This window comes from Mirounga angustirostris, unplaced genomic scaffold, assembly GCF_029215605.1.
Source record: "Mirounga angustirostris isolate CCGP_5_RB_7025 unplaced genomic scaffold, mMirAng1.0.hap1 SCAF_16, whole genome shotgun sequence".
Taxonomy (NCBI): domain Eukaryota; kingdom Metazoa; phylum Chordata; class Mammalia; order Carnivora; family Phocidae; genus Mirounga; species Mirounga angustirostris.
Window position 1 is genome coordinate 54,086,815 of NW_026991724.1, and position 22,399 is coordinate 54,109,213.

The 22,399-nt window shown below is 51.3% G+C and overlaps 1 protein-coding gene and 3 non-coding genes across 10 annotated transcripts; all 4 read right to left on the minus strand.

Moving 5' to 3' along the window:
- Window positions 1–84: 84 nt before the first annotated feature.
- LOC123855913 (uncharacterized) lies at window positions 85–6,025 on the minus strand. 7 transcript variants are annotated; one of them, XM_045892032.2, is made up of 4 exons: window positions 5,695–6,025; window positions 3,854–3,897; window positions 2,203–2,246; window positions 85–1,811 (listed from the first exon to the last, which is right to left on the minus strand). In XM_045892032.2, the coding sequence occupies exon 4, from the start codon at window positions 1,751–1,753 to the stop codon at window positions 884–886; it is 870 nt and encodes a 289-aa protein (XP_045747988.1). In that variant the 5' UTR covers window positions 1,754–1,811; window positions 2,203–2,246; window positions 3,854–3,897; window positions 5,695–6,025; the 3' UTR covers window positions 85–883. The 7 variants fall into 7 exon arrangements, with proteins under 7 accessions (XP_045747988.1, XP_054367506.1, XP_064437893.1 ...); XM_054511531.2 differs by having other exon boundaries at window positions 85–1,768; window positions 5,695–5,762; XM_064581823.1 differs by lacking the exon at window positions 5,695–6,025 and adding an exon at window positions 2,873–3,105.
- Window positions 1,878–1,968, minus strand: LOC123856256 (small nucleolar RNA SNORD88). The gene has a single exon (XR_006793673.1). It is a non-coding gene; the product is annotated as a small nucleolar RNA SNORD88 (small nucleolar RNA).
- On the minus strand, window positions 2,337–2,429 carry LOC123856258 (small nucleolar RNA SNORD88). The gene has a single exon (XR_006793675.1). It is a non-coding gene; the product is annotated as a small nucleolar RNA SNORD88 (small nucleolar RNA).
- Window positions 3,981–4,071, minus strand: LOC123856259 (small nucleolar RNA SNORD88). The gene has a single exon (XR_006793676.1). It is a non-coding gene; the product is annotated as a small nucleolar RNA SNORD88 (small nucleolar RNA).
- Window positions 6,026–22,399: the final 16,374 nt, after the last annotated feature.

Below are 22,399 nucleotides of genomic sequence, written 5' to 3' on the forward strand. Positions count from 1 at the left end.
GATCCTCACCCTTACCCCAGGAGGGTTCTGGATTCACACCAGGACCACACCACGACCCGTCAGACACCACAGTCCACACACAGCAATGCTCACGTTATTTAATGAGTCCCACGTGCCTAGTGCGGCCTGCCAGGGTAGTTGTCTGTCCTCACGAAGCTGTGATTCTTGGCCCCACCACCTTTAATCCAGATGTGACAGACACTGGCCAGAGGTCACACATCCACCGAGAGAAATCAGATGGGACTGGCTCCCGGTGAGCAAGCAGCAGAAGGCCACTTTAAAACGGGAAGGAATTGCAAAATAGTAATAATAAAATAAAAATAAAAAAAGTCTTAAGGGAAAAACCATTCCAAGAGAAAGGAGCGTCCCTAAAACCGAAGTGTTGCATATACTTAAATTATCAGGTAAAAACATTGCATTTAAAAATACCTCAAGAAAAAGGGTACAAACTTCAAGGTGCTTTCGTATCATGGGCTGTGGGGTCTCCCCACCTGGCCTGTAGTGCTTTGGGGGCCCATGTGGCCGAGGGGTGGGTGCCCACCCACTGTGCCAATCGGACTGAAATGTAACAGACTAAAAAGGAACAGGCTGTGCCCCAGGGAGAACAAGGCACCCAGGGCTACAGGCGGGCTCGCCTTCCTCCACCACTGGCTGGGGACACCTGTGGGGTGGCTGGGGGCAAGGACAGCCCTCTCTCCTGGGAACCTCAAATGCAGTAACAGGGCAGCCTGCCCTTGGGAGGCGGGAGAACAGGCAGACAGGCCATCTCTCAGTCCACGCCGGGGGGCGCACGCTCAGGGGACACTGGCTATGACTCTGTCTCCCCCGGAATCCAGCCTCCCTCCGCCACCGAGTACCATCTAGCAGGCCAAGCCCAGGAGGCCTAGTCGTGCCGCACGGGCGGCTCCTCCCCACAGGCCTGGTCTGAGTAGGGGGGAGGCGGGGGCTGCTCCTCCCCCAGCACGTAGGCGGGGTGGCTGCGGCTGCGCTTGGCCTCTTTGATGTACAGCTCGAGGAGGACCTTGGTGGGCTGCTTGTCCACCCGCTCCTTGGGCACGCCATGGCTCAGCAGCCAGCCCATGAGGTCTTTGCGCGTCGGGTTGGGCCCCAACATGAGCTTGGCGCGGCCCGGCTGGCTCTGGCGCCAGAGCAGGCCCACGTCGGCGATGGTCTGGATCTCCATCACCGCCTCCAGCACCGTCATGCCCTTGACCAGCAGGCTGACGAGTGAGAGCCGCAGCTCCGAGGGTGCGGCCGTCAGCAGGCGCCGCTGGAGGCCCTGCGTGAAGGGCACGTCCTCGGGCGCGGGCCTCAGCCCCTGCTCTCCTGCAGGAGGGGAGGGCGGCTCGCGGTAGATCCAGTCCAGCATGCCCAGCTCGCGCACCAGCTGGATGCCCTCCTCCATGGTGGTCCAGGGGCGGAAGGGCAGCTCGGTGGCCTCGAAGTGCAGGAAGGACTCCCAGCGCCGGCGCCAGGCCAGCAGCAGCCAGGTGAGCAGGGCCTTGTAGCTGCCCCGCAGGGTCTTACAGCGGTAGTTGAAGATGGCATCGCTGGTCAGGTCGCCCAGCAGGGCCAGCTCTCCAGAATTCAGGGACAGGGCTGGCCCGCCCTGGTCATAGACACGCAGGATCCAGGTGATCATGAGCTCATTGGGGTTCTGCTTGAAGCGCCGCGAGATGGCCAGGAGCTCGGTGTACGTGTAGTACCGGTCCCCCCGCCCCATCTGCGTGGGCGCCAGTGCTCTCTCGGCCATGGTCACAGCTGTCCCCTGCAGAGAACGGTAGGAAGCCAGAGGGGCGCTGGCTCAGGACCTTCAGGGGAGGACAGAGGCCATCAGGTGGGAAAATAGCCACACCCTCCAGCACCTCCCCAGAGTGGGACCCCTCAGATCCCCAGGTGTCAAAGGTCCCGGGGGGCACTGTGTCCTCAGGGGAGGTCAGAGCCCAGTGCTGGACATCATGGGGGTCCCAAGCACAGCCCCTTCAAAAGCCCTGACAGCATCACAGCAACCTCTCTCGTAACCACCTCCCCTTGCCACTCCTCACACTTCACAGGGATACTGTGAAGAGTAAGTGAATCTAATGCTTAGCACTAGACCAGCTCCAAGTAAATGCTCAGGATTTGCTTTTATGTTATTACCATAAAATGACAAATTTATTACCATTATGGTATTAATAATAAGAGACCCTCTTCTGTTCTTACCAAGCACACGGATGGTGGGGCTGTTTGACTCCTGGAGGAACCACCTGCAGACGAGAAGGGGTCAGAGAGGTTAAGAGCAGGTCAGCGGGGCCCAGGGCAACCACGGCCCTCCACCCCTCCCTCCCCAGAGTGGGGGGCCCCTCAGACCCCCCGGGTGTCAAAGGTCCTGGGGGGGCACTGTGTCCTCAAGGGAGGTCAGAGCCCAGTGCTGGGCATCATGGGGGCCCCCGGTGCCCTTGTCCACCTCCTCACTCAGGTCCCAGAGCCACCTGCCTCCAGTCCTAAGGGGGCTGACAGACAAGAGCTCATCCAGGTAGGACAAATGACCAATACCTGGCCATTGGGATGCCAAGGAGCAAGCCCCCATCAGGTGCCTTTTGATGCCATACCCCCCCGACCTCATCTCCCCTTGCCCACCCCCCACTGTGGCTCATCCATGGGTGTCACTTGTATGATCCGCAGCAACTGACTTCAGCCCCCCTCCCCCAACCCCGGGGCTGTTTCTCCTCCTGGAAAATGGAAGAGATTTGCCTGACAGACCCGTGAGGGGAAGGGAGCCTCCCTCCTCTGCTCAGATCCAAGGAGCACCCTCCTGAAAACACCCCCATGTCTGCTCTGCCCACACCTCGCATCTTCCAAAGCCTCCAGTTCTGCTCTCGTCTCCCCTCACCTGTCCTTGCCGAACAAATGGACACTTCCTATTCCATTTTCCCAGAAACTCCCTCTCAGCAGCACGAACGGTCAGAGCTCTGCAGGGGGACACCTCAGGCGAAGTGCGCCCATCCTACGACACTCATGATCTGAAATCTGAGCTCACTCATCACGGAAAGTAGCTTCTCCTCCCTAAAGTGTCGTCAGCAAGAGCTGAAACCTCCAAGGACGCCAGAGAATACACTTGCAGTTCTGTTCCCAACAGAAAAAAGCCTCCTAGAGCAGAGAACACTTGTTTCTTTTCAGGTAACAGGTCTCTACGCCCATTTTGATTTAGCTCTTTGAAACACTTGTGCAACATTCCCCAGATAAACGGTCCCTTTAAACAATGGTTACTGTGTAAATCAAGGGTAACTTTAATAACTGCATCAGTTTATATATACAGGATTCTTGGGAAGCTAAGCTCTGCTTAAAAGTATCAGGTATTCAATCTATAAAACCCTCAGTGTTAACAGTGATAAATGTTGCCAGCTTGTTTCTTTTGTTCTGCTGACTTTGGAAATTAGACTTCTGATTAGTCCTTTTCCTTGAAACCCAAATACACGTTTTTCTTCCACAATCTATGTATTCTCCATCTAATTCAACCCTTACGTTTGAAGATGGGAAACATCACTGCTGCCCCCACCCGGTCCCCAACTGTGCAGAGGATTCAGGCCCATATGCTCCTAATGTGTTGTGCCTACTCTACAGATTTAGAAACTGAGGCTCAGGAGACCAATCACTTGTCTAGTTCTCCAAGCCCATGAACAGCAGAGCTGGGATTTGGACCCAGGCCCATTCTGGCTACATTCCCACTGCTATAAATGAAAAGGGAATTGCATGTACATCCCCCCACAGACGTTGGCACACCAGAGATATCCGATGTCAAGTCACCCCAAATGAAGGTATTTTAGACGGGGGGGAAGCGTGTGGGTCAGGGAGTGGAAGCAAGGGTTCTCACCAATATGGGGTCATAGTAAGTGGTCCCTCAGCTTGAAGATACACCTGTAACACAGGAAGGACGTGGTGAGGGTGGAGAAAGAAAACAGTCTGGTGGGGGGGGGGCGGATCCAGACACATCAAAACCAGGGCCTCTCAGATCCCCAGGTGTCAAAGGTCCTGGGGGGCACTGCATCCTCAGGGGTGATCGGAGCCCAGTGCTGGACATCATGGGAGCCCTGGTCCCCACTGCAACCAGATCCCAAGGCCACTCACCTTCAGGAACAGAGGCCAAATTAACTGCACTTAAGAGACTGGGAAACACAAAACCCACCAGGAAGGTATGAAAGCCCCCCAGTGATGTCTCTCATGAGACATCTATCCCTTGGAAGAACCTACTGGCAGATAAAAGGAGGGAGCTAGTCTAGAAAAAAAACCCCTAAGATATAAGCAGCATATGCAATGACCAGAGAGCCTTTACTGCACCATTTTGGAGTAAATCAGCTGAGCAAGACATTTTGGAGAGGACTCCGGAACCACAAATACAATGAAGTGTTAGCTATTTTCGATGAAATTAAAAACATGCCTTCAAAACAGGAAGCACAAAGAAAGCAACCATGGCAAAATGTTACAACTTAAACTTCTGTCGAGTTCCCAGCACACCTGAGGATTTTAATGATAAAAAGTGAAAGGAACACATCGGACATAGCGACAGAGGGCGCGCCAGGGATGAATGGAGGAGAAAAATCCCCCCTCTCGTGACACGGCCACAGTTAGGATCAAAGATTTCCCAGGGGGCTGCCGGAAGGGAGAAGAAATTCAGCGAGAGGGGATTCTTGCTGGGTCGTGGTGGGCAGAAAGAAAATCAGCCAGCTGCCCCGGGGCTGGGTCTCCGCGGCAATCAGGAAACGGATGGATGTCCAAGACCCCAAGGACCAATTAGCCCAGAAGTAACGTTTCACAAAACTGATGCATGGAGGGCGCCTGGGTGGCTCAGATGGTTAAGCATCTGCCTTCGGCTCAGGTCATGATCCCAGGGTCCTGGGATCGAGCCCCGCATCGGGCTCCCGGCTCAGCGGGGAGCCTGCTTCTCCCTCTGACCCTTGCCCCTCTCATGCTGTTTCTCTCTCGCTCGCTCTCTAAAAAATAAATAAAATCTTAAAAAAAAAAACCTGATGCATGGAATGAACACAAAACTCTGACATCTGCAGGGACCGTATCAGAAGGATTCCTGAGGGTAAACAAAGGCCCCATCTGCTTTCATCTAAAAGAACACCCACGTGGTTCTCAGAAACAACCCAGGAATTCATTTCGAGACTCCACTCCCCCTCATTCCCTAGAAAGCCCCGAGATCCTGCCTATATCCGCCCCCCCCATAACCTTTGTTCTAGGTTGTGCAAAATGCCAGCCACGTGCAATCGAAAAACAACAGCGACTGCCTAAGGAAGACACGTGTAGCCAGCACGGGAGTGGGAAACCTCAGAAAGAAAAACTCAGTGTCACACGCGCTCTCCACAAAGACAGCCCCCCCCCCAGCCCCCCAAGAAAAATGGACAAGATGGCGGAGGCCTGCGACGTGGGAAGCAGAGATGGCGCAGCCGGCCTGCGGTGCAAAGGCGCGCTAGCTCTGGAAGCCCTCCTTCGCTCCGGCGGCGGGAGTCCTCCCCAGCCCGAGCCCCCTTTCCAAAGGGCGCCCGCCCCGCGTCGGAGAGCACGCCGGGGTCTCACAAGGGCCCTGACCCCGTCCACGCGACGACCTGGCCGCCCCGCCGCAGCCCCGGGGCACCTCATGACAAGAGCGACCCGGATCCCAACGCCCAGCCGCGCGAACGCAACGGTGCCAAAAAGCCGAGAAGAGCTCACCCGGCCCTCACGCTCTCCACGGCGTGCGCGGGTGGCCCCGCGTCCCGCTTTATAGTGCGCGCCGCTCGCAGGACCCCGCCGCACGCGCCGGCCCGGGCTCCGCCCCGAGGCCCCCAGCACGCGCGCCGGTGTCGGGAACCCAACTTTGGCGCTTGGGGAAGCGAACAATGCCTGTTCTCGCTAAAATCTTCCTGAACGGACCACAGGATGTTGTCGCTGGGGTCGGATAAAAGGAGCAGTGGGATATCGGGCCCCGTTGTCCTGTCATGGGCGTCAGGCTATTCTGAGGACAGCACCAAAGGCGGGCTGAAAAGGGGCAGGACCCCGAATGAGGACGGAGCCAGACCGGAGGCAAGTGGAATTGCCAGCGCGGCAGCGGCGAGAGGGTGGGGCTAGGGGCGGGGCCGAGCCAGACGGAGTCCAGGGGCAGGGTGGGGGCGGGGCCAGCGCGGAGATTGACAGGGGGCGTTCTGGAGCGGTGCTCGCGTGGCGCAGAATGAGAGGCCGGTCCCGAGCAGCGAGAGGAGGGGTCGGTGCCTGGACGGCGGGGCTGGAAGGCTGGCCTTCTGGATCTAAGGGAGGAGGGGGCTGGGGGCCAGGACTCCTGGGCTGAGCGAGGGCTGGATCTCCTGCCCTCACCCCCCCTCCCAGTTTAGATGGTCTAAGACCTGGGGGCTTGGATTCTTGGTAGGGTCAGAGCTCTAAGGAGTGTCTTTCAACTGACATGATTGTAAACTTTTTTTTTCCCGAAGATAAAAAGTGAAACTTCTCCACTTCAGACCCACTCACCAGAGTCGCCACTGTCGATGTGGTGTAGACTTTTTACTTTATGGCTATACACACGCATACACGTATGCTCCGCCCCCCCCCCACTTTGTCCCATAAATAGTCTTCCCCTCCATCAGTACGTACAGAGTGACTTCATTCCTTAAACAGTGGCAAAGTATTCTCTTGTGTGAGTGGAACACACATTGTTTAGCTGGTCTCCCTTGTCATTTGGATTGTTTTCTTACTTCTAGTGAGGAGATGCCTCCCATGAAGCTTATGGTCTGAAGTAAGAGACCTATACCCTTCTGTTAAAAAGAAAATGAGACATTTCCTTCACTGGCTTTTGCCTCACTCAGAGTAAAACAAAGCCTTCACCGTGGCCCACAAAGCCCAGAGTGACCTGGCCCCTGTTCCCACTCTGCCCCTGCCCCCCTCTCCCTTGCTCAGGCTGCATTAGCACTTTGGCTTCCCTAGTCTTCTTGGAACCTGCCAAGGAAGGACATTTGTACCTCAGGACCTTTGCACTTGCTGTTCCCTCTGCCAGGAATCCTGTCCCCCAATCTCTCCCCATGGCTCCCCTCTCTTCAGTCATGTGTCTGCTCAGATGTCACCTTGGCAGGGAGCCCCCACTCCTTCCCAGACCCGTCTCTCTTCCCCTCCTTTATTTTTCCTCATAGCATTTATCCCTAACATATCTCTTTGTTTGTGGGCATATATTTTTGCCCCGCTGCCAAAATGTCAAGCCATAAAAACAAGGATTTGTGTCTAGTTTGATCACTGCTATCCATCTAGTGTCTGCCACATAGTTGCAGCTCAATTTTCATTAAAGATGAAGAAGAAATTTGAGAACCTTTTGTGGGGGAGAAGGGGCAGGATTATTTTAGCAACCCTTAAAGAGCACAAACTATGGACTAGGTGTTACGTTAAACTCCATCTAGGTTGAAGTACTATCATTGCCCCCATTTTACAGATGAGGAAACAGACCCGATAGTTCAACACCTGGACACAGGTCACAGAGCCAATAAAGTGGCAGAGCCGAGACTCAACCCTTCCAGCCTAACCACTGTGCAAGAGGGAGGTAGAGGGGACCCCCAGGTCAAGACCCTGCAGGGGGATCCAGGCAAGGAGATAAAATTTGTACTTGAGTTTCAACCCTGCCCTGCTCAGCAAATGACGCTGATAGCAAAAATATGCTACATCGAACAGCCTTAAAGATAGGTAGAGAAATAAACAGATAATTTTTGAAAAGAACAGTCCTGTGTCGGGGGACGGTTAGGGGAGAAGAGGAAGTGGTGATAAGGGTTGCTGGTAAAGGCAGGAGGCGAAGTGTAGGTGCAGGGAGAATTTGCCTCAGAAGGGGCACATTATTGGGGGTCATGAAAGTAAAAGATAAAGGCTTGAGGGCCTGGAGAGACTCAGCTACTCAACAAATATTGATTGGCACCATCTGTATGTATGCCAGGAACCGCTGGCTCAGTCCCTTTGTTGACCTTGTGCCTTTCATCTCTTTCTCCTGAGTTCCTTCCCTTACCTATCCCTCTACCCCAGAGGGCCCAAGGGATGGGCGCATGGAGAGATGGCATTTCCACAGAACCCTTAACAACGTACTGAGCTAAGAGAATATTCTGGGCAAAAAATACAGATTATTTAAATATACTAATTATTAATCTGAGTGGGGGGATTCAGAGGGGACTGAAAAGGGCAAGACTCTCAACTAGAGAGCAGGGTTGTCAGGTACTTGGCAGGGAACCATGGGAACAGGCCTGGAGAGTTGGAGTCATTCCCATGTCCTAAGTCCAGATGGCTTGGAGTGCCAGGATGGACCAGAAATTCATGTAGTTCAGATAGGAAAAGAAACCTGGAGAAGGAAGAGAGCAGAGGGAGTGAGAAGCAGAGTTCACAGCTCACCCCTGATCCCAATTCCCTCCCCAAGCCCAATCACACCCCTACGCTGTCCCCAATCCATTTCCAAACCCAAACCCAACCCCATCCCCACATCCAGCCCTATGCCCACCCATCCCCACCCTCATCTCCCCAGTCTTGTTTCCCACCGCTATCCCATCTTATCTAGGCCTGTCCACAACCCATCCCCATCCCAAACTCTATCCCACTCAGTCCCTGTCTGTCTTCCTGAAAACCCATGCCCAAACCAAACCCCACCCAAGCCCAGACCAGTCATCAGGAAGAGAAAGACACCGATCCATGCCAGGTAGAAGCTGTTCCCCAGCCTGTAGGTCATGCCTTCCTGCAGGTACCCACTGGCCTGCATCAGGTAGAACAGGATACCCAAGATGATGCTGGTCCCTGCATGAGTACAGGTGTTAGGAAGCTGAGCATCAGGTGTGTGCAGACCCCTGCCCATAGTTGTGTGGCTGCCTACCCCTTGCTCAGTATTCTCCCTCTTTCTGTCGCCTCCCTGTACCTCTGTGCACAGGTGGGAAAGGAAGTTCCTTCCCAATGTCATGGTAGAGCACATTGGAAGCACAAGTCTTAGTCTTTAACCAGGCCATGGTGGTGTCCAAAACCATAAGCTTTGGGGCCAACAGACCAGAGCTCTTGTCCTGCCTCTCCCTCCCACCTTAGGGCAACCACTCCATCTCTCTGAGCCTCATTTCCCTCCTCTGTAAAGTGCATGTAATCATAGAACTCATCTCCTTGGGCTATCATGAGGAGTTGTTGAGATTGGCACATTTCCTGACACACAGTGAGCCCAGAATTGAGCTTGATTGTGATCATTGTATTGGGTCTTTAATTTTGGGCTTCTCTGACGAAGGGAACAAGAAACCCACTCATTCTGGATATTTCAACTTTTAAAATTTTGGGTACTGGGACGCCTGGGTGGCTCAGTCGGTTAGGCGTCTGCCTTCGGCTCAGGTCATGATCCCAGGGTCCTGGGATCGAGTCCCGCATCGGGCTCCCTGCTCTGCGGGGAGCCTGCTTCTCCCTCTGCCTCTGCCTCTCTCTCTCTATCTCTCATGAATAAATAAATAAAATCTTTAAAAAAAAATTTTGGGTACTGAAGTCCTGGGTAATTTTTAAATTTATGTATTGAAAGATAATATAGGAGGTGTTTTCCATTTAATTAAAAGGAATGGGCAGAAATGTTTTTTTTTTTTTTGTAGAAAAATGTCTTATATTAGATGACATAAAACTGAGGTGTTTTCTACCCTTTGTACCTTATATTTCAACAATTGGGAAGAGCTACCAGACAAATTGGATAAATACTTTTTGCACACAAGGAAACAGGAAGTTGAGTGTTTCCTATTCTTGGCTTTGCTATCACTCTCCAAGAATGTTTTCCTGATACAAATAAAAGTTGTAGTCAATTACTACAAATGACAGGAACATAATATCCTTCATTTCCAAATTAAAATGCTGCCCCACCTCCTTTTCTAAAAAGTGTATGGCATGCAAATGGAAAACTAGACCCTCCTCCTCCTCCTCCTCCCCCTTCTTTCTTCTTTTTAAACTAGACTATTCTAATCAGAGTATCAACTTTGAGTTATTTGGGTCAGGTGGGAGAATTATCATGGTAAGGACTTGGGCAAAGTTAAATAGCTACCATCAAGTACCAACATTTTCTAATTCAATCCTCACTACACCTTCATGTGGTAGGAAATTTTATCTCCATCCTACAGATGAGAAAACTGGCTCAGAAAGACTAAGTAGCTTGAACACAATCAGAGAAGGTGGTGGTGGTGAGACAGGATTTGGGATGGGGTTGGAACTGGAAATGGGTAATTGGGTAGAGGTTAAAGTTTAAGTGATAAGGATGGAGGATGGGGTTGGGGGTGGGTTGTGGTTGAGTTTGAAATGAGGTTCACAGGTGATAGGGTTGGGTTGAGTTTGGAACGAGTGTTGAGGAGGGTTAGGTATGGGGTTGAATTGGGTGTTGAGATTTGGAAAGGGGTTGGAGATGGTGATGGGGATGGTTTGGAGATTGAAAAGTAGATAGAATTGGAATGCAGTTTGGGATGGGGATGGGCATCCCCAAGGGGGAAATGGGTGAGTTTGAGATTTGTTGGTGATAGAGATGGGAGGCGAAGTGGAAGCTGGTATTGGGGCTAAAGATGGGGTTGTGTTGGAAGTTCATATTTTTTATGGGGATGGATTGGAGATTTGGAGGGACACAGGATTGGGATTGGTGATGAAACTGAGGATGGGGATGGGATTGGAATGTGGTGGGGGAGGGGATTGGATATTATGATGGGCGCTAGGCAAGGTACTTCTCGCCTCGGTTCCAGAGGGAAAAAGCTCAGTGCCGTGCCTGCCAGGATGCTGATGATGACATTGGAGAAGTCCAGCAAGGGCAAGTTGGAGCTGGTGAAGAAGACGATGTTTATGAGTAAAATGCAGAGGCAGAAGCTGGCGATGCTGGCGAGGAGGAAAAAGGCCCAGGCAAAGTCCAACAAATCTGGGGAAGGAAGAAAACCAGGAACACTAAAAGAGGCACTTGGGCCCTGAGCATGGGGGAGAGGGTCCCCAGTGAGGTTGGGAGTATTCATGAACCCTCTCCCTTGCAGATTCTTCATCTTCATTTTAAGAAAATTGAAATTGGGCTCTAGAGAAGGGATATTAAGGCAGATGCCTTTAGCATGGAGGGAACACCTCTGGGTCAATGAGAACAGGTTATTGGGCAGGGAGAGGTGGGATGAGCATTGAGGAACCAGGTCTGTGTTATGAGGGCATGTTCCCTGGGGTGAAAAAGCCTCAGGATAATGTGTAAGATCCTAGGGTTATGAGGACTGTGAGGTTGGGAGTCATGGAGGTGAGGATGAGCATAGGGCAATGAGGATGGTTCTGAGGCAGTGAGGATCATCTGGGGGAAGGGATGACTATCTGGGGGGTAGTGAGAACTATCAAGAGAAGGGAAGACCCTCCCAGGGAAGGCAGAGAAGGGTCCCTGGGACAAAGAGGAGGGATGAGAGCAGGCCTTACAAGCGTTCTGGTCGTACTCATGTAGGCAGGAGATGTCAGGGCACTGCACAAAGAGGATGGTGTTGATGGGGATGGTCAAGGAGCCATCAGGGTGCCCAGGAGGTCTGAGTGGCACCTGGAAGTGGATCCAGGGCTGGCCCAGAGAGATGAGACCGATGATCATCATGCCAACCAGGCTCAGTGCTAGGCTCAGCTGGCGGCTGATCTTCTTGGCTCCATGCAGCAGCCGCCAGCCTATGGGCAGCTGTGAATGGCTGTGTCTACCCTTGTTCTGAAACCTGTAGCAGATTGCCCACCACCAGTGTCAGCACTGAGTCCAGCCACCCAGCTCAGCCACCCCAGGTCCATCTGCCAGACCCTGTCCCATCCAGTCTAGCCTTCAGACTTTCTTGTCTCTATGTCCATCCTCCATGCCCTGTATCCCCCAGGTCCTGCCTCTAGAACCTGCTCACCCACATTCGGCCTCTAGGCTCCCTTGCCTCCAGATCTAGCTGCCAGACCCTGCCACCCCTACATTCCATTCCTAGGTTGAATCAATCACAGATCCAGCCTTTATGCCAAGCACCACCCAGAGCCAACCTTCAGATTCAGCTTCCTGCCACACCCGGGTCCAACCTCCAGCCTCCAGTATATTGGTTTTAGTTCTGGTCCCTGACCTTTGAGTGCTGCCCCTCCCCCAGAATTCTAGCCCAGAACCTGGCCCACTGCCTGGACCCCTGCCTCTCACCCGCCAGAATTGATCTCATTGGATCTGCCTGACTGTATGCTCTGGATATTGTTGTCGAGAGTACTTGGGTTGAATTGGGCGCTGTCCACAGAGCCTCTGAAACTCTCCTGCGAGGTCCAGATGATTGAATCAACCCTTTCGATACTGGCCGTGGGGCTGTGAGTAATTGAAGGGGGGACATCGACTTTGGCCCGGATTGGTGATGTGAGGCCTTGAATACTTGAGCGTGGACTCCAGCTTGTTGGCCAACGGTTATTGCTACTGGCTTGACTGCTGCGGTAGGTAACTGACTCTATATTGGTCAGGGAGTTGTGAGTAATTAAGGGAGAATTTTGAATGCTGAAGTAGCGAGTTTGGAAAATGGGTGGAACATCTCGGGTATTGAAACGGCGACTGTAGGTAACTGATGGTGCATCTTGGATACTGACCCGGCGACTGCCAGTAATGGCTGGTGTGTTCTCAGTACTGACCCGGCGACTGTTGATAATGGACGGTGTGTCTTGGACACTGCCCCAGCGACTGCTGACCAGTGGAGATTCTTGGATGCTGACCCGGTGATTATGGAGAGTGGGCAGGGGTTCTTGGGTGCTGACCCGGTGACTGTGGAGAATGGACGGAGAGCTTGGGGTCTCCTTTTGGGTATTACCGGGAGCTGCTGGAAGGACATCTGGCTGGGTGCTCTTGTGGTGAGGTTGGGGCCTCTGGGACATGTGGAAATGCAGGGCAAGGCCAGTTCCCAGATGAACTAAACAGCCTGCCAACTGCTTTAGCCCCTCCTTCCAAGCACCTTCATGGCCACCTAGGGGTCTCTTGGTCTCTTTCCCGGGTTCAGGCTCTGTCCTTTGTGGTTTGGATCTCTCTGACCCTTCCTCTGTGTTCTCTGGTCTCTCCTGCTGTCCAGGGGCAGGCCTCAGGGCTTCAGTCTGGCCTGTAGCTGGGGGCAGGGGGGAGGTTCCATGACAGTTGGAGAGATTCCGGGAGGTTAGGAAGTTGGCCATGGATTCATACTCTACCCTGTGTGAGTGACATGGGGGCTGGGCTGAGGTTGGGTCAGGGTGGGTTCCATGTGGGATATGGGCAGGGTCAGGACTGGGTCAAGAAGAGGTCATGGATGGGTCTGAGAGATGTCAGGACTGGGCAGGGGTGGGGGGCAGTGGGGAGGGAGTGACCAGACAGAGCAGAATCAGAGAGGGGCCAGAGTAGGGTCAGGGCTGGGCAGGACTGAGGCAGCTCTAGGACACCAGCAACTCTGAGGTCAGTTCTTACAGTTTCTGGAGGGCTTGAGATCTGAATTTGTAAGTCCCTCCTCCTACCTGCCCCTATCCCACCCCACTTCCAGGGCCTTCCCTGAATTAATTTCCTCCTTGTATTCCCTTTTCAAGTTCGGTGTCTCTCCTTGCTCTCTTTCTCCTCTGTCTCTGTCTTTCTTTACTTTCTCCTGAGGCCTTGGGGACCGAGAGAAGGTTGGACCCATTCACTGCCCTCAGAGACCTGCAGTCCGGGCTTGGGAGGGGAGGCAGAAGAGCCACAGCTTGAGAAGGGCTCAAAAGAGGTTAGTGGGCTGGGGCGCCTGGGTGGCTCAGTTGGTTAGGCGACTGCCTTCGGCTCAGGTCATGATCCTGGAGTCCCGGGATCAAGTCCCGCATCAGGCTCCCTGCTCGGCGGGGGGTCTGCTTCTCCCTCTGCCCTCTTCCCTCTCGTGCTCTCTGTCTCTCATTCTCTCTCAAATAAATAAATAAAATCTTAAAAAAAAAAAAAGAGGTTAGTGGGAATGCAGGCACTCCGAGTGTGTGCAGCCTTGTCAGTCAGGAGTGGAGATATTTCAAACTTGCCTTTCCCCCATCCCTCCTTTTGGCTTTTGTGGTAACCTTTTGGGGGAAAAGAAAGAAAGAAAGAAAGAAAGAAAGTAAAAAGAAAAATCCACAAACTTTCATGTCTTTAATCACATGAATATCCAACTCCTCTGCGCCTTAGCTTCCTCATTTGTCCAAGGAGATAATGATACTTTAGAGGGTTTTCTTAAGGATGAAGTGGGTTAATAACATGTAAAACACATAGAACCCATTGTAATCAAAACCTGTTGGAGTTTTTTACACTTCGCAGATGTTGATTTTGATGCTCCACGTAACTTTGTCCCCCCCCCCCCCCCCGCCGAGCTCCTTCCCAAGTCCAAGACCTGTATATCCAACTTCTTCTGAAATCCACATTGAGAGGTGCCACAGAAGGACAGGAAGGTATTACTCTAACTAGATACCATGGATGCCCCCACCAGTTCATTTATTCTTGCATTCAGTCATGACCCTTTTCATCGAACAAATAACAAAAGCTCTATACCAGCTGATGAGGGCGCAGTGGGAACCGGAAGAGATTTGTTCCCTATCCTCAAGGAGGTCCACTGGGGAAGACTGATAGGGAAAAAAGTAGTGAAACAAGGGGAATCACAAGTCTGTGGGATACCAGTGAAGACAAGCTGCACGTCGCACTGTGGGAGCATTTGGTGGGTGACCTCACCCAAGAATTGAGGCTGGGCTGGCTGGGCTGGTGGCTCAGGAAAGGAGATGTGGAAGGAGGGGCATGGGAGGGTGGTTAGGGCATTCTGGGCACGGGTGGAAGAAGAGTGTTCCAGGCAGAAGGAGCAGCCTGAACTGTGTGTGGAGGTGCTGAGGTAGGAAAGCTCTCAGTGTGAGTGGGACCCTGTGAAGTCTAGTGTGGCTGGAGGTGAGTGCGCAAGGGAGTGGGGATAGGAGTCCCTGCATGTTGGGAAGGTGGCAGGATCACAGGGGTGTGGTGAATGTGGGGTGTAGGCGACACCATGGGTCTCAGCCTCGTGAACACACTTTGGAACCTCTGTAGTAGCTGTTCGTGTCCTGGATTGGGATTTGTGACGGGGTCTAGATAAGGGGATGAGGTTGAGAGCAGTGATGGAGCTGGGGTTTGGGGAACAGGAACTGGAGGATGGGGTTGGAGATAAAACAAGTAGGTTTGGGCTTCGAATGGGGTTGTGGATGGGGGCTGAGGTGGGCATTAGGGTTAGAGATGAGAATGAGGATGCATTTGGAATCAGAGACGGGGCAGAGGTGGGTATTGGGGTTTGGGTGGGGGTGGGGAGATGGCTGGAGGAGGGGGGTTGAAAATGGGGTAAAAGGCAAGGTCTGGGTGGGGATGGAGATGTGGCCATGGTCAGAAATGGAGACTAGCATGCAGCAGTGGGTTGCAGGTGGATCCTGGCCCCCAGAACTCTCTTCTTTCCCAGCCGACGTGGTCTCTTCCCGGGATGGGGACCGCAAGTTCATCCTGCGGGGCTGGTCTCTCGTCTTCAACGTCCTTGCAACCCTGATGGTGCTCAGCGTGGCAGATGGACGTCTGGCCTACCTGCAGGGCTCTTATACTGGCTACCTGGGCATCTGGACAGACTGCAGAAAGCACAAGTGTGCCAGCCTGGGCCAAGTCACCGGTCAGTAGGAGCCTGGACAGGCTATGGGATCCTCGAAGGAGGGGGTGTCTCAGGAGGTTATCAGGGGCAGGAATCTCTGGGGGAATCTCTTTGGATGTTCTTGGGGGGAATGTTTGGAATTCTCAGGAGGGTCTCTGGAGATTCTCTGAAGGCCTTGTGAAGGAGTCTCCTGGAGTTACATATAGCTTTTGAGGAAACAGGGAAACAGGACTGTCCTGGTGCATGGGAAGAGCCCTAAAATTGACCGAAAACCAATCTGCCTCATCATTAGATGGCTAAAGATGCCCTCATTCTCTCCCTCACTTAAAAAAAAAAAAGATTTATTTATTTATTTGAGAGAGAGAGAGAGAGAGCAGGGGGGAGGGGCAGAGGGAGAGGCAGAGAGAGTCCCAAGCAGACTCTGTGCTGAGCCTGAGGTGGGGCTTGATCTCAGGACCTGGAGTTCCTGACCTGAGCTGAAACCTAGAATCAGATGTTCAAATGACTGTACCACCCAGGCACCCCTCTCCCTCATTTTTTAAAACAGTGTTGTTGTTTTTTTTAAAAAAGATGATTAAAAAAAAGATGATTTCCAGCTCCTTCAGAAACATTTTGCTTCCTTGTAGGTCTCTGTGTGTTTCCAGTGATTTTGAACAGTGCAACAGGAGACAACCCAGAACCTGGAGTCCGAGTGCCTGGGTTTGGATCCTGGCTCAATCACTTGCTGGCTGGGTGATCTTGGGCACCTTCTTTGGCCTCTCTCTGGCTCAGTTTCCTCATTTCTAAAACGGTAGTGGTAGTGGTCTCTATTCATGCATTGTTTGAAGAATTAGCAAGTTAAAACAAGCAGAGGAATTAAAACAGTGCCTGGCTCATATTAAGCACTACACCAGCTTTAGCTATTATTATTATAAGGGATTTTTTTTTTCAGCCAATGCACCTACCTTCGTTTCAGATCTCAAATAAGTTTATGAAACTTCCAGAACATTCTGTGATATTAATCTTATTGATTTATTTCGGATATCTCTTTCGTGTATACCTCCCAAACTCAAGTTGTTGTAAGTAAGACAAACATGGTTTCAAGTTATGGAAAAGTACAGAGGCATAGATCTATTCCAGGTTCAGGTACTGCTGGATCCAGGCGCTTAAAGGGTGTCATTAGGGAATCTGTCTCTTGCCACCTGTCTGTGAAGGCTTCCTCGTAGGCAAGCTATGCCTAGGCAGTGGTAATGGGGCCCATCATCAGCACCCAGGTTCTGTCCTTTCTGTGAACAACCATGGCGGAAAAGAGAGTAAGTTTTCTTCTGTAGCCCTCAAACAAAAATCTCAGTATTAGCTCTGATAGGATCAGATTTACTTCCCTGGGATTTCTTTCTCCTCTCTGCACCCAGTTGCTGTGGTCAGGGAGATGTCTTGCTGTGATTAGCTGGGTCTGGATCACACGCTTTTCTTACAAGTCAATGGAGGGGTCATTTCTGTCAGAAGCACAAGGACCAAAGGTGGGCAGAGAGTTCCTCTGAACAAAGTCAAGCTGTTGTTGCCAGAAGAATGGGAATGGATGCTGGGCGGACAAAAACAATGGTTCCCTACTTCCTTCCATATTGATGGTACTTTACTGGAGCATAATTACCCTGGGGGTAGATTCCCAAGCGTGGAATAGCAGTCCTTCAGAAGAGCTGAGGAGACTTTCAAAGACTTTGATATACACTCCCTAGAGAAGTCAGGATTCTCATGACAAGCAACAGAAAACAATTAAAGCTAGTTTAAGCAGAAAATAGATTTATACAGGATGTTGGGGGAGTTTGCAGAATCCCTGCAGGGCCAGAGAATTGGGCTCCAGGCGCCAAGTGATCAGGACCGTGCCCAAAGAGCCCCCGGAGGACTGGCTGGTTGGGCACGCACATTGCAACTTGCTCTGTGCACCCCAGTCTCTCCAGGCCTGGACTCCACTGGGGAACCTCTTTCTCTGCTGCCCTGGGACCCTGGAGGTGGCTGTGGCCACACCTACCAGAATAGAGTCCATGCCCACTCTTAGCTGCTGATTCCAAGTCTAGTGTGGCTCTTTTTTTTTTTTTTAAAGATTTTATTTATTTATTTGACAGAGAGAGACACAGCAAGCAGGGGGAGTGGGAGAGGGAGAAGCAGGCTTCCCGCCGAGCAGGGAGCCTGATGCGGGGCTCGATCCCAGGACCTGGAATCATGACCTGAGCCGAAGGCAGACGCTTAACGACTGAGCCACCCAGGCGTCCCCTAGTGTGGCTCTTTATTGGCGGAGCCTTGTCATGTGCTGAGGTCTTACCTCTATGGGAGGCTGGTTTCCTTCCTGGAAAGTGTGGATGCATATGTTGGGGAACATTCTCCAAATGTGGACTGGTGTTCAGAGGTGCTGGGAAGACAAAAAAGAGTGGTGAATGTTCATTTCATTCCCCTTTTGCTCTAACACATTACCTTTGGGTGATTTTATTTTAAATTTTTTATTGTTATGTTAATCACCACTTTGGGTGATTTTAAAGTTTTTTTGTTTTGTTTTGTTTTTTTAAAAGATTTTATTTATTTGAGAGAGAGACACAGTGAGAGAGGGAACACAAGCAGGGGGAATGGGAGAGGGAGAAGCAGGCTTCCTGCCGAGCAGGGAGCCCGATGTGGGGCTCGATCCCAGGACCCTGGGATCATGACCTGAGCCGAAGGCAGATGCTTAATGACTGAGCCACCCAGGTGCCCCTAAAGTTTGTTTTTATTTTATTTTATTCTTATTTTTATATTTTTTAAAGATTTTATTTATTTATTTATTTGAGAGAGAGAGAGAGAAACAGCACGAGAGGGGAGAGGGTCAGAGGGAGAAGCAGACTCCCTGCTGAGCAGGGAGCCTGATGCGGGACTCGATCCCAGGACCCCGGGATCATGACCTGAGCCGAAGGCAGTCGCTTAACCGACTGAGCCACCCAGGCGCCCCAGTTTTTTTTATTTTAAAATTTAGGTTACTTTTATTTGAACAAGCAATATATTTACACAGTTCAACATTTTAACAAGTGCAAGAGTCTCCCTCGCATTTCTGTCTCCCATCCCACCCATTCCCCTTCCTGGGGGCAACTGATGCTACTAAGCCATTTTTAAGCTCTCGTGTGTTCTTCTAGTCTTATTTTCTGCACATATGAGAATATAGCTATGTTTATCTACAAACACATACATACACACCCACACATATAAGTATGTCTCTCTATATAATGTATATGTTTATCACTTAAAAAACACACAGGCCGTATTACAGCTCTCTTTTTAAAAGTAAATCATCATTTATTGAATGCTAAGAATGTACAATGCCTTATGGTTGGCATAAAGACATAACATATAGGTTATGAGGGCTTTTTTTAAGGTGTAGAAACTTAGAATTTTTATGTTCTAATTTCCCCACTTTTGCCTCGAGATTTTACCAATTGCTTCTCAGCTTTGGAGAGTTCTTCTCCCTCTAGATTTTTGGTGAAAATGCAATTCTGGTTGTGTGTGTGTGTGTGTGTGTGTGTGTGTGTGTGTTAGGGTTTGACTGTGATTTTAGGGTATGGTATGTAGGCAGCATCGAATCTTGTGCTCCTTGCCAACTTACAGAAAGGATTTGAATTAGTCAGGAATCTTTGGGATCATAAGTAACAGAAACTCTGACTTGAAATAGCTTGAGTGAAGGAGTTTATGGTCTCACCCAAATGAAAAAGAGTGGGAGTAGGAATGCTTTCAGGCATGGCTGAATTCAAGAGTCCAAGTGAGAGCATCAGACATTATTATCTGTCTCTTTCTTGGGTACTTAAATTGGCCTCATTCTCAAGTCTCCACATTGTGATAAGTCAGGATCTAGTTAGGAAAATAAATCATTCTAGATGCTTCAGAGGGGGTAAATATAGGGACAGAAGAAAGGGAGGTGGTGGTCTTACCAGAGCCTGGAAGCTGGAGCCATCTGGAAGGCATAGACTCATGGTGGGATTTGCTTAGAGGTGACTAGAATCACAGGAAAAAAAAAAAATGCAGCTACTGCTAATAAAGACACCAGCTGAGGTGGGGATTGGGGAGAGGGAAATAAATACACTGGCTTGTCCTCTCCTTCCAGAGCTAGTCTTCTGCTGGTGCTGCCCATAAGCCAAACATACTGATAAGCCAATGAGCAAAGGAGGCTCAGAAATGTAGTCCTTGCAATACAGAACAGGGAAGGGTGGGGAATGGATCTGAGAGCAGACAGACAGACAACTGGCAGAAATACTAACAACGTGGCCTCAAGTCTGGCAGGAAAAAGAACACAGAAAGTTCCTACGAAAGTCTTGTGTGGCTGGGTCACATGAGCACCCCAAAACAAATATAGCAGCAGAGCAATGCAATGCATTGATTGGCTTATAACTGGGGCTGAGAGTAGGGAATGGACTTTGAGGCTTACACCACAAATGTCTACTTCTGACCAAACCACAGGTACTCTAGTCTCTGGGATGACAAGAGCCAGGGACTTGAATGTCATCTCAACTCTCTTTCTCCTGTCCTCTTGTCTGCTTTTCTTTCTTAGTTTTACTCTATCAGATCTCCTGCCCTCATGAGACTGGGTCCAAGGCTCAGACAGCTCCAGGCTCATAATCCTCTTGACTAGAGGAAAGAGCGCTCTTGACAGCTTCAGTTAGAAAAAGTCCCAGGGGCGCCTGGGTGGCTCAGTTGGTTAAGCATCTGCCTTTGGCTCAGGTCATGATCCCAGGGTGCTTGCTTGGCAGGGAGCCTGCTTCTCCCTCTGCCTGCCACTCCCCCTGCTTGTGCTCTTTATCTCTCTCTCAAATAAATAAATAAAATCTAAAAAAAAGAAAAGAAAAGAAAAAAGAGAGAGAAATCCCAGAGCAGAGCTTGATTAGTTGGCTTTGGTCATGTGCCCATCTTTGGGCCAATCACCATGGCCTGTGGTATGGGACACTGTGATTGGTTCAGCCAGAGTCATGACTATTTTTATGGCCCCAGAAGGCAAAGCATGTCATAAGTCCTCAACCAGGATTTTGTGATTGATCCCCAGAGGACTCTTGCTATTCTGTATATATGACCAAGCTTTTACTTTCTGGTTAGGTTTCTGGTTACGTGTTAGAGATACACAGTTTGCCAGAAACAAAGTAGATGGAGTCTTAGCTTATTTGGCTGAAACCGTCTTGCACTGTTCAAAAGTGGGCAAAGTAGGGAAGGGCTAAAAGGAGATGTAGTTCTCAGAAGGGGCCAAAATTCTTGTTTTGAAATGTATATTGGATAAATAGCAACTCAGACTGAGTGGGATTATGTGGTTTTAGGGTATTTGGAAGTTTTTCTTGTGTGTACATATCTGTGTATGCTCTGGGGGTCAAGGTGGGTGATTTGGAGAATGTCTGTGGGGGGCTCTGGGATGTGAATGGAGGTGATATTCAGGAGGTTCCGGGAGTGTAAATGGGATAACTAGGAGACCTTGGGATGTGAATGGGAGAGACTTTAGCAGAAGTAGGGTGATTTTGGAGACTATGGGTGACTAAAGTGTCTTGGATAATTTTGAGGGTGCTATTGGGAGTGTCTGAGTGTGATACGGAGGGTATTAATGTGAGTTGCTGTGGGATGCCTTTTGGGAGTACGAGTGGGATGACTTTGGAGGTGTCTGTGGGGATGACTCTAGAAATGGTTGAGATGATTCTGTGGGGTGACTTTGAGGATGTGAGTGGGGGTGACTCAGGGGTCATCTGTATGGGTGGAGTTGATTATGAGCGTTCTGGGGTTGACTTTGGGGTAGGTGGGGGGTGATTTGGGACAAATTTGAGGGTATAGTTGGGGATGATTTTGACTTTACAGGTGCCTGGGGGGACTTTGTGAGAGTGAGAGTCATTTTGGGGTTTCTAGGAAGGAACTTAGGTGATGGGCGTGGGGGTGAAGTTGAGGATGTCTGTTGCCAAACTTTGGGGGTGTCCATTGGGCTGCTCATGGGGATGTCAGTGGGATGAGATCGGAGGATGACCTTGGAGAGTGTCTGGGGATGACTCTGGAGCACTTCCTCTTCTCCCCCTAGTTCTCATCCATATGAGCATGGGCTTCATGATGCTGGCCCTGACCCTGTGTCTCATCCTCCTCCCCACCATGGGCCTCTCCTTCCGGCCAGTCTTCCGACGCCTAACTAAGATTGACCTTGTCTTCAGTTCTCTCAGCTTCAGCATTGGTAAGTGTCGGCTTGGGGTAAGAGGTGCTATCTGCTGGGTCGGTCTTTGAACGGCAGTTGGGGTCTCTGCCCCACTCTTTCTGTGTGCATCTCAATTCTACGGGGTGGCCGTAGCGGGTATCTCTCTCTCCTCCCTGTTTCCCCTCCCCTCTCCTCCTTTACACTTCCATCAGGGTGTCTTTCTGTCCGTCACGGGAGTGTGTGTGTGTATGTGCGCGCGCACACACAATGGCTTGTCGCGGAGAGGCCGTGTGTCTCTCTTCTCTCTTCTGGGGGGTCCTGGGGTCCCTGTCCAGCCTTGTGTCCATCTCTGGCCCCACCCCAGTGCAGGGCTCCTGATTGTTCTCAGTCTGACACTCTTTGTAGTCAACTGCGAGACGTTGCGCCCGAGGCCACAGGTATCCTACCTGGTGACCACCTACCTGTGCTGGGCTGCCGGCGCCTTGATGCTGTGGGCCGGTGAGGGCGGGGCCTCGGGAGGAAGGGGCGGGGCCTCGGCGGGGCAGGGGGCGGAGCCCGGGGACAACTGGAGGCGGGCCTGGGGCCGGGTAGGGGCGGAGCCGAGGGGAGGCGCCCTCGAGGGATGGGGCGGGGCCTAGGGCGGGGCTCGGAGTTCAGCGGCCCCTGGCCCTCCCGCCCGCAGGAGCTCTGAGCTACT

Bases quoted from the DNA above. Each gene is read 5' to 3' on its own strand.
- LOC123855913 (XM_045892032.2), bottom strand. From the start codon at position 1,753: ATGGCCGAGAGAGCACTGGCGCCCACGCAGATGGGGCGGGGGGACCGG.